We start from the raw sequence: 10023 nt of genomic DNA on the forward strand, positions 1-10023 counted from the left end.
CCCGTCAGCGTTTACGAGTGGGCCAACCATATCATAATCATGTTTCAACCGGCTGAACTGGTGCCTAACTGAGTGTGGTATTTTCTTGCTACATATTACCTACCAAGTGATAGTTTTTGGTCAAAATAAGGTGGTAGTTTTCGCCGACGGTCGCCCCAAATGTGATGGTGTTTTGCTATTTACTCACATAGAGCAGCGATACTGACACTCATTCACCTGCATGAATTTGATTACCAGTAAAGGTTTCCAAAAGCCACATGAGTCGACCATCCAAAAAAATGGGAAGCCGTGAGTGATGGGCGTATTTGGGCTAGAGACGAACACTTAGTAGTGCAGGCCGTTGGACCACAAAATCTTCACCATAATATTGAGGAAGATTCCAGCCTCACAAGTCGCTTAGTTAGATATTTGAATTAGCTGGAACGATCTCTCGGAACTCTTCAAGAAGAGGTTTCAGCTCGACTTAGAGGTTTCTTTTTTGATGTGTAAAGCCGGTCACTTAGGTTTATATCTATCAAACCGAGCTCTTTAACCCAATGTTTGGAACATCAACGTCCCTCTCCTATCATAATGAAGATTTGATCATGAAGTTTTAGTGTCACGTAAGATCCACGATATGTTACTTGTCGGTGCAACGACTTTGGGTTGTCCTATTTGACATGGCTAGACTGAATACACTGCTTGTCAAGAATGCACACTCCACTATAAAATACTTCTTTCGAGTATGTTGGTAAGATCCGATCATTCGCTTCTGTGCTTGGACTTCTGCGTAACTAGGGACGCAAACCCAGTAGAACCTACTTTCATAATTGAATCAAAATAGTCAATACATGAAGAATCACTATATGCGTTGTTTATGACGTACAGACATATATGAAAATCTTTATGCAATAGTTATGACACATAATGTTGTTCTTTCAACTCTATTCCTCAACAATTCGGTCATTGTAACCGACTCTGCGTTCTCTCTATTTCACTTTGGTGTTCCACTAATAATCACCGTGATGAATTTCTCTTACTATTTAGTTTTGCATAGGATTTAGCCAACTTTTGTTTCAGGATCTCTCTTTATTACTCATACCAATGGCTCACCAAAACTTGCATAGGGACATAGGGGTTATTATTCCGAGGTAGAGGATACCTGAGAAACTGGACAGGGGAACAACACATCGAATCTTAGAGACATGAAAATATGGTGCACTTGAGAAGTGGAAGGTACCTCCTCGTGTTTATATGGAATAACATCGACACATGCTAGAATCTGGTAAGGTCCAAAGTATCGAAAGAAAGGGTTGTGGTTGCCCCGCTATGCCACGGAGATTTCAGAACATATGGCTTTTAACTTTAAGAGAACCATATCGTACACATGGAAGGAGTGATCAGAAAACCTTTGTAAGCTAGTGTTTAATTATGTGGTTGATTTTTGTGAGGTGCCACTCTAGGTTATCTCTCATCGCACGATGCTTTGGACCTTCAATGACACACATCCTTTGTTCATATCGATAAAGCACTTCGAGAATGAAGAAAATCGAACAAACAAAGGATAGGTATTGCTCAATGGCATGACAAAGAAAGTCACTTAGACCATTACCTCGGCGGTCTTCTCACGGTGCATAATGCGGTCAGTACTCCTAATAAGGTTGCTAATGTGGACCAAAGTACCAGATTGGAGGTATAAACATTTTTTTCAAATACAGGTTGTACTTTTTTAGAGAAAATAAACATTTTTTAACCTACATTGTGTAAACATTTTCTAAAATTCAAGTAATCGTTTTTTGAATTATCAGAAACTTTCATTAAAATGTCACAAAAAAATAGATGGTGTGATTTTTTTACAATGTCAGGAAAACATTTTTTCCATGGTGCCTACAATTTTTTTGAATCTATGAGCGCTGTTTTTGACAGGTGCGAACATTTAATCTATATTGTATAAGCATTTTTTTTAAGTGGCATGTACACTTTTGTAAATAGGTAACTTTTTTTAGTGTAAAAAATGTTCGTTGTACGCATGATTAGCATTATTCTTTACACGATTAACTTTTTCAATGCATGATTAACATTTTATAAATATTTACCTAAAGTTCTTTCGTATTATATATATTTAAAATAATACGAAATATAAAAAACTTAAAAACAAAAAAGGAAAAATTATGTGAAGAATAACGAAAAACGTGCATCTCGTCAACTCGGCGCGGCAGCTTGGTACTGCGCCAGCCCAGTTCCCTGCTCCCGGACGGGCGATACACTCGCGCATGTCAAGTTGTCGTTGTACATGAATAAGCCGGCCCATGTAAGTTGTTGTACGTGAATGATTGAGCTGTCCTAGGTTTTGGGAGTCTTCCAGCAGCAGGTGAGTTTTGGGAAGCTTCTGGCTCGGTTTCTTCTTTTTCTGTTTATTTTTTATTTTCCTTCTCCATTTACTTATCTGTTATTTATTTATATTCTCCTTTTTCATGTTAATTTCTAGGAACTTTTCCTTTTTTTCATATTTCGTAAGTGTTTGAAAATCCTGAACATTTTCAAAATTCATGTTTTTTTTTCAAATTCACGAAGTTTTTTTTATTCATGAACTTTTCCGAATCCACAATCTTTTCTCAAAATTGTGATTTTTTTAAAGAATTTCTGAAGTTTTTCTGAATTCACGATAATTTTTTAATTTTGGTAAAAAATATATTTTGTTTTTTTTGTGTGTGAAACAGACCCTCAGATCTAATAACCGACCAGCATTAAGACACACCCGAAAAAGAAGAAAAACGCAACTAGATCCTTGAGAAGCCTCCCGACCCTTTCTTCCTGGATGAGCCGATGGCGCGCACCTGCAGCCGCTTTGACAGCCCTGCTGCTAGATTCCAGTGAACCTTGTAGTCTCACGCGAACCGGGAGTCGTCACTGCCAAACATCCCGAAGAAGCAACCGTCGACGCCGGATTCAAAGCCACCGATATGAGAATCCCATCATCGGAGCTTTTTCCAATCATGTGAACATTTAAAAAAGGAAAAGCGGTCAACAGTCTATCGTGTTAGCCGGAGAGATAATAAAACGAATGGGTTATGGCTTGTTGTGCTAGTCCATGCGCGAGGAGTGTGCAAGCGGCAGCTCGCTAACCGGCGCCAAACAAGCTGAATAGGGAAAAATGTAAATGACACTTTCAACGTCACACATGACTTGGCAAGCGAACGATGAACTGGCCTGCCCGTTAAGGCGTTTCAACGATCCCATTTTTTCTTGTTTTAGAAACCTAAGGTAGATGTTCGTGAACCTATTTTTTGGTTTTTTTTCTTTTTTCTTTTCTCCCCTTTTTCCATTTCCCCTTTTTCTGTTTCTGTTTCATTCCTTTTCTAGAAATGTTGTGTTTTTCCAAGAAGTCGTAAAGTTCACAATTTTTGTCATTTTGTAGTGTTTCCATTTTTCATAAATTGTTCAAAACTCCATAATAAAAATGTTCCTATTTTTTATTTTTCTTCAAAACTTAAAAAAAATGTTTCCGCTTTCAAATATTGTTCACAAATTCAGAAAAGACACAAGAAAAAGGCCATACATTTCATCTTATACGAAGTACGGTCCTTCGTCCACCTGGGCCCCTGCCTCGTACTCCCTGCGTATACTAATCTAAACGCTCTTATGTTAGCTTTTGAAGGGAGTATATATAAATAATTTCCCAAAAAGTAAGGTAGACGAAAAAGCATAAAAAATCTGACTTGCCGGATTCGAACCAGCGACCTAAGGATTGAACATGACTTGGCGAGCAAATGATGATCTGGCCTGCCAGTTAAGGCGTTTCAACAATCCTTTTTTTTGGTTTAAGAAACCTCCTATAAGGTAGGTGGTTCCTGAACCGATTTTTTTTATTTTTTTCCTGATTCTTTTCTTCTTTTCTCTCATTTTTCTATGTTCCCTTTTTCTGTTTCATTGCTTTTTTTAGAATGTCGTGTTACACAATTCTTGTCTTTTTTATAGTGTTTCCATTTTTCATAAATTGTTCAAAACTCCAAAATAAAATGTTTCTGTTTTAAAATTTTGTTCGGAACTTCAATTAAAAGTTTTTTGTTTTCAAATATTCTTCACAAATTCAACAGGACACACGCAAAAGCCATACACATTTCATCCTATGGGATGAACGGGCCTCTGTCCACCTAGGCAGCTGCCTCGTATACTTAGTCTTGTGCATGTCGTGGCCAAGATTATCGTCAAGATTCTTTCCCTACGGCTTGCCCCTCACATGGACGTTCTTGTCTCCAATGCCCAAAGCGCTTTCATAAAGAAGAGGAGTATCCATGATAACTTCATGTATGTGCGCAATTTTGCGAGAAGGTTGCACAAGCGCAAGACTTCAGCCCTCCTCTTCAAACTTGACATTAGAAAAGCATTCGACTCGGTCAAATGGGAATACATCCTAGACTTATTACAACGCAAGGGGTTCCCTTCCAAATTCCGGAATTGGATTGCCGCTCTGTTGTCATCTTCCTCTTCACGTGTTCTCCTCAATGGGCTTCCGGGCCCCCCGATCATGCATGGCCGCGGGGTTCGTCAAGGGGCCCAATTTCACCTCTACTGTTCGTCCTTGCAATTGACCCCCTTCAACATATCCTCGACATCGCAACTCACAAGGGCATCATCCATAGGATCCGCGGGCGCGACGTCATGGTGAGAACCTCCCTCTATGCGGACGACGCGGCCATCTTCATGGCCCCATTCAAGCGGGACATTGATAACCTCTCAGTCATCCGAAGGGGTTTTGGCGAGGTGACAGGACTTTGCACCAACTTCTGCAAGAGCTCGGTTGTGCCCATTCGATGCAACAACCTTCCTCTGGAGCATATTCTGAGTAGCATTCCGGCGACCCGCGCCGGATTCCCAATCAAATATTTGGGCCTCCCGCTCTCAGTACGACAACTTCGGAAGGTCGACTTCCAGTATCTTGAAGACAAGGCGGACGGAAAATTAGTAACTTGGGAGGGACAAACCATCACAACTATTGGGCGCACTACCCTTGTCAGATCAGTCATCACCTCTCAAGTGGTCTTCTCGATCACGTCTCTCATTGTGCCACAGGGCACACTTCATAATCTCAACAAGATTTAGAGGGCCTTCCTCTGGTCAGGGTCGGACAAGACGACCGGCGCAAAATGTAAAGTCAATTGGGACATGGTCTGTAGGCCTACGATCTATGGAGGCTTGACGCCCTCAACACCAAGAAGTTTGCTCGGGCCTTGCGGCTAAGGTGGCCATGGTACGAATGGAAGGAGCCTACCAAGCATTGGGTTGGCTTGGGAAACCCGTGCACCGAGGAAGATATGGATTTCTTCTATGCCTCCACCACAATCATTGTTGGCAATGGTGCAAAAACACCATTCTGGGACTCCCCATGGTTGCTTGGTTGCAAGCCCAAGGATATTGCCCCGCTTATTTTTCAAGCCTCAAAAAGGAAGAGATCGACGCTTCGTCAGGCCTTTCGAGGGAACGCTTGGATGACCCACATCAAGCATGACTCTATTGTTTGTGTCGCACACATCCGGGAATTTTTCTCGCTTTGGGATCTTGTGCATGACTTCCATCTTGACGATCACGTTCAGGACGACATTGTTTGGAAGCATGCTGATGATGGGCAGTACTTGGCGGCCACATCATATAAGGCGCAATTCCTTGGCTTGACGCACTCGCCCATTCACCACATGGTTTGGAGAGCTTGCCCCCCCCTAAGGTTAAATTCTTCGCCTGGTTGACCTTGCAAGACCGGAACTGGACCGCCGACCGATTGGAGCGGCGTGGTTGGGATAACGTTGGGGCTTGCCCGCTTTGCAAACATGAGCAAGAATCGGGATCCACCTCTTCGTCAAGTGCCGCTTCTCCATTAGGCTCTGGCGATTGGTCATCGACAAGTTTGGTCTTGTGCACATGGACACCTCCAATTAGCACCTTGAGGATTCCCTCATGCGATAGTGGGATAGAAAGACTGACATGCGAAACCCCAATAGACGAGCGATGGCCTCCCTCATCATGCTCGTCTCTTGGACTATTTGAAATGAGAGAAACGCGCGTGTGTTTCGCAAGAAGAGTGCGCCGCCACCATCCTGCTCCAAAATATCGTGCTCGAGGCAAAACTATGGGATACGGCAGGTGCTAAGAAACTAGGGCGTATTATTGTACGAGAGTATTACCATGCCGTTTTGTATGTAAAACTCCAAATTCTATTCTTCTCTTATTTAATGGATGAGGCAAATCTTTTACCTCCGTTTCAAAAAAATCCTAAAAAATAATATAAGACAGAAGAAAAAGCATGAAAAAATCCGACCTGCCGGATTCGAACCAGCGACCTAAGGATTCATCTGCAACGACTACAGTCCTCCGCTCTACCAACTGAGCTAAGGTCGGTTTGTGTTTCAATCATCTGTAAATCATTAATTAACTTTGAAATCGCCTCAATTTCACATCAGCGTTCCATGCATTTCACTGTGACACCACAGACTTTTCTCATCGCCCGGCTTCCTGCACGCGAAACTAAGTAGTTTATTTCAACGCTAACCATGCACCACCTAGTTCCATGGTGATGATGCAGTCTGTTCCTCTTGTCTTAGTTCTGAATCTCTGCATTTTGGTGTCATGTTTTTGACCTTGCCAGCCCTATGTTTTCCAGAGTAAAGCAGAAGGGTTTCTGCTCGCACACGACACAGGGGACATACTCGCGCATTTCACAGTCCCCGGAGCCATCTCTTTTACTTTATTGAGCTGACAACTATATAATTATTTATTAATGTTAGCCGGAGGTCATCTGTATGTTATCAACTGCGAACCAGGGCTTTGCACACGTGACCTGTGACTGTGAGTGAACAGACATATATCCCTTCACTCAGTATTTTAATGGAGTACTACTATGCATGCCATTTTGATGTATGCTCGAGTTTCTGCTTTAAAATCCTAACCCCCACCATGAGCACCAAAATGATACCAGTAACAATGTTAGTTTCCGAACGATGTTCTCTTACATTAATAGTAAACTTTTCTTCATTCAACAAATGAAAGAATCTCATCTCAACGCCTCTACAGGCACACAGATTAACATTAGCACGCGCGTGGAAGGTGGAACACTCTCCACACAGCAACAAACGCCACCGCAACTATAACTACACACCATCATGGTCCTACGTAGAGCCTACCCCAAGGTGGAGCAGGTGGACGTGTCGGGGTCCACGAGCGCCGGGACCAGGTACTTCCGGCCGTGGGCTCCATTCGCGTTGAAGCTCGCGCCGGTGGCCGGGTCCACGAGCAGCGAGCCCGCGTAGCCGGGGTACGCCCCCTTGCCGTACACCCCGGCGCACGCCGTGGCGGCCTCCAGCGGCGCCTCGGCCGGGCCCTGGAAGAAGCCGTTGCCGAAGGGGTTGGTGACGGTGCCGACGATCATGGACGCGAGGGACACCACCATGCCGTCGACGCCGACGTCGCCGTTGGGCGGCGCGAGGGGCGCCGTCTGCGGGCCGTACTGCGGCTGGTGGAACGGCCACGCGCACTGCCCGGCGCACTGCGTCGCCGGGTTGCCCACCCACACGTACGCGAACCGCCCGGCGCGGGACCGCGGGGAGGCGCCGTGCGAGCCGCAGCGGCTCATGCAGAACCCGTCGACGGCCACGTCGTCGGCCGTGAGCACCACGTTGATGGCGCGGCTTGGCCCGCCGCGCGCGGCGAGCCTAACGAGGTCCCGCTCCCGGAGCCGCCGGCCGAGGGAGTAGGACTGGTCGAAGACGTGGGAGCCGAGGGCCAGGGCCGGGAAGCGGGCCTTGGAGCTGGCGTAGTACTTCTGCGCCGTCTTGAACCACGTGGCCACGGACGGCTCCGGCTGCGGCGCCGGGGATGCGGAGGCCAGCGACGAGACGAAGTCGGTGACGATGGCGCGCTGCGGCGCGGAGAAGTTGCCGTACCAGACGAGGTTGACGGCGATGCGGCCGGAGAGGAGCGCGCCCTTGTGGTACTTCATGGTGATGGGCTGCTCCTGCACCAGCGCCTGGAGCCTCCTCGTGGCGGCGCAGGTCTGCAGCAGCATTGCGCACACCACGAGCGCCACCGCCATGGAACCGAAGGACGCCATTGCCGCTGCTCTCAGGTGGTGGGTCGCTTCTCTTCTTGCCTAGGATGCTCTGTTTCAGCTCGTGAACCGGTGATGGACTGGAGGGGATCGGGCCGGGGTTTTATAGAGGGAGCGAGAGACAGTGGAGCACCGCAAAGGTGGTGGCCATGGTACCGAGGGACATCCACCGCGTGACGTATGAATGAGGGGTGCCGCTGCTTTCTTTTCTTTCTGCGGCCAAAGTAAAGAGGGGGCGTCCTTGGCCGCGCGCCGCTGCCTGCCCGAACGGTCACTGACAGCTGGCTTCTTGCGTGCTCCTGCTCGCGCCCAGCTGTAGCAGCGAGGCCGAATTACCCTTATGCCCCGTCGCTTTGTCCCTCGGGGACCGTTGCGTGAGCGTGCCTGCGCGCGACGCCGCGGGGGCAGTTTCGTGATCGCGGCCGGATGGGGTAAAGTGGGGGCTGCGGGAGTGGGTAAAAGCAGGGTTGGCTTTGTTAGAGAGAATCGAGAGAGAGGAGCGAATGGAAACAGATATATGAATGAACAGTTATTCTATTGATTGAAGATTGGGGTATTTATACCCAGTTTACAAGGCGGTTACAAAAGGAGGCAGTTGCCAAAAGTGGCACCGACATAGCAGTGATTAATAGTTAATTAACCTAATTAATTAATTCCTAACACTCCCCCTAATCAATGCTTGTCTTTGTGAATATACATCATCTTGATAGACTCCTCCTAGTATGTATTTGCCTTGAACGTTCATCATCTTCATTTTGAAAGTCTCCTCCAAAAACCCTGTGGGAAAAATATGAGGAGAATAGTGCAGATATGTTGCTAAAACTCCTTTAAACCCAGTGGGAAAAATAATAAGGAGAAAATGATGCAACATATAATGATTATTGTCTCTTGATAACTCATATGATAAAAACCTTTGAAGAAGGAGAAAAATCATCAATGAGTTTAGAGAACAATTAATATGTCTTGAGTACTTTCTTTAAAAACCCCGATAAGGAAAAAAAAATATGACATGCCTCGTTAAAAACCGTTATGAGAAACTTTGAGAGAAAACTCATAAAGAAAAAGAGTGCGATTATATATGCCATCGAAAACTCCTTTAAAACCCAATGGGAAAATATAAGGAGAAAATGATATGACATATATGAACACTTGTATCTATATTGTCTCATTAAAAACCTTTTATGAGAAACCATTAGGGAAAAACTCGTGAAGGGAAAAAGAGTACAATATATGTAATCTGATGTTTGTTAACAGGTTATACTTTGGAAGATTACTCCCCCTGAACTTTGCAAATCTGGAGGATGTCTCATATCAATTACATTGACATGATCATGACATTATGAATAATATGTCGGTTTTTCCAATATATTTTTTTTGCAAACTATTTCATCACTTTTCTATAATTCATGAGGATAAGTGATCTCGAGCAATGTGCTTTGTGATATTGCTCTTCATATAACCTGTATGTATTGAGTAATACAAGTGGTAGCATCTTGATAAATCAAATTATGTTACTCTGATGAATCTCAACCACATGGTTTTGAGTGTGGTTAATCATTCTGCTAAGCCAACCATATTTTCAATGCCTTTAGATAAAGTAATTATGTCAGAATGATAAGGGGAAGTAGCCATTAAATTCTATTTATATGAATTCCATAAGAAGGCTATTCCATCAAAATCAGTCATTGATATGGCTTTGTTGGGATCAAGTAAAGAGCCAATATCATGGTCAAATCTTGATTTTCCTGATGGAATTGTTCAAGATTTATTATGAACTTGAGATATAAGTTAATATTCCTCATATCGACCATATACGTTTTGTTGGTGTGATATATCCACATTGAACTTCTCAAATATGTTTTGGATATATGTAGACTGATATGTATTCTTGAGAGAATGCTCAAGTTGTAAACTTAAGCTAAATTTGGTTTAATCCAAATTTTCCG

General features: G+C 44.4%; 1 protein-coding gene and 1 non-coding gene across 2 annotated transcripts; both read right to left on the reverse strand.

Moving 5' to 3' along the window:
* Positions 1-6286: 6286 nt before the first annotated feature.
* On the reverse strand, positions 6287-6372 carry TRNAY-GUA. The gene is given in 2 exon segments: positions 6287-6322; positions 6336-6372. It is a non-coding gene; the product is annotated as a tRNA-Tyr (tRNA).
* Positions 6373-6940: 568 nt separating this feature from the next.
* LOC119325529 (protein PHOSPHATE-INDUCED 1 homolog) lies at positions 6941-8270 on the reverse strand. Its single transcript, XM_037599262.1, has one exon. The coding sequence runs from the start codon at positions 8078-8080 to the stop codon at positions 7151-7153; it is 930 nt and encodes a 309-aa protein (XP_037455159.1). The 5' UTR covers positions 8081-8270; the 3' UTR covers positions 6941-7150.
* Between the last annotated feature and the right edge of the window lie 1753 nt (positions 8271-10023).

This window comes from Triticum dicoccoides, chromosome 6B (assembly GCF_002162155.2).
Source record: "Triticum dicoccoides isolate Atlit2015 ecotype Zavitan chromosome 6B, WEW_v2.0, whole genome shotgun sequence".
Taxonomy (NCBI): Eukaryota; Viridiplantae; Streptophyta; class Magnoliopsida; order Poales; family Poaceae; genus Triticum; species Triticum dicoccoides.

What these genes read in the sequence shown, in the direction of transcription:
- LOC119325529 (XM_037599262.1), bottom strand. Translation starts at nt 8,080, where the DNA reads ATGGCGTCCTTCGGTTCCATGGCGGTGGCGCTCGTGGTGTGCGCAATG.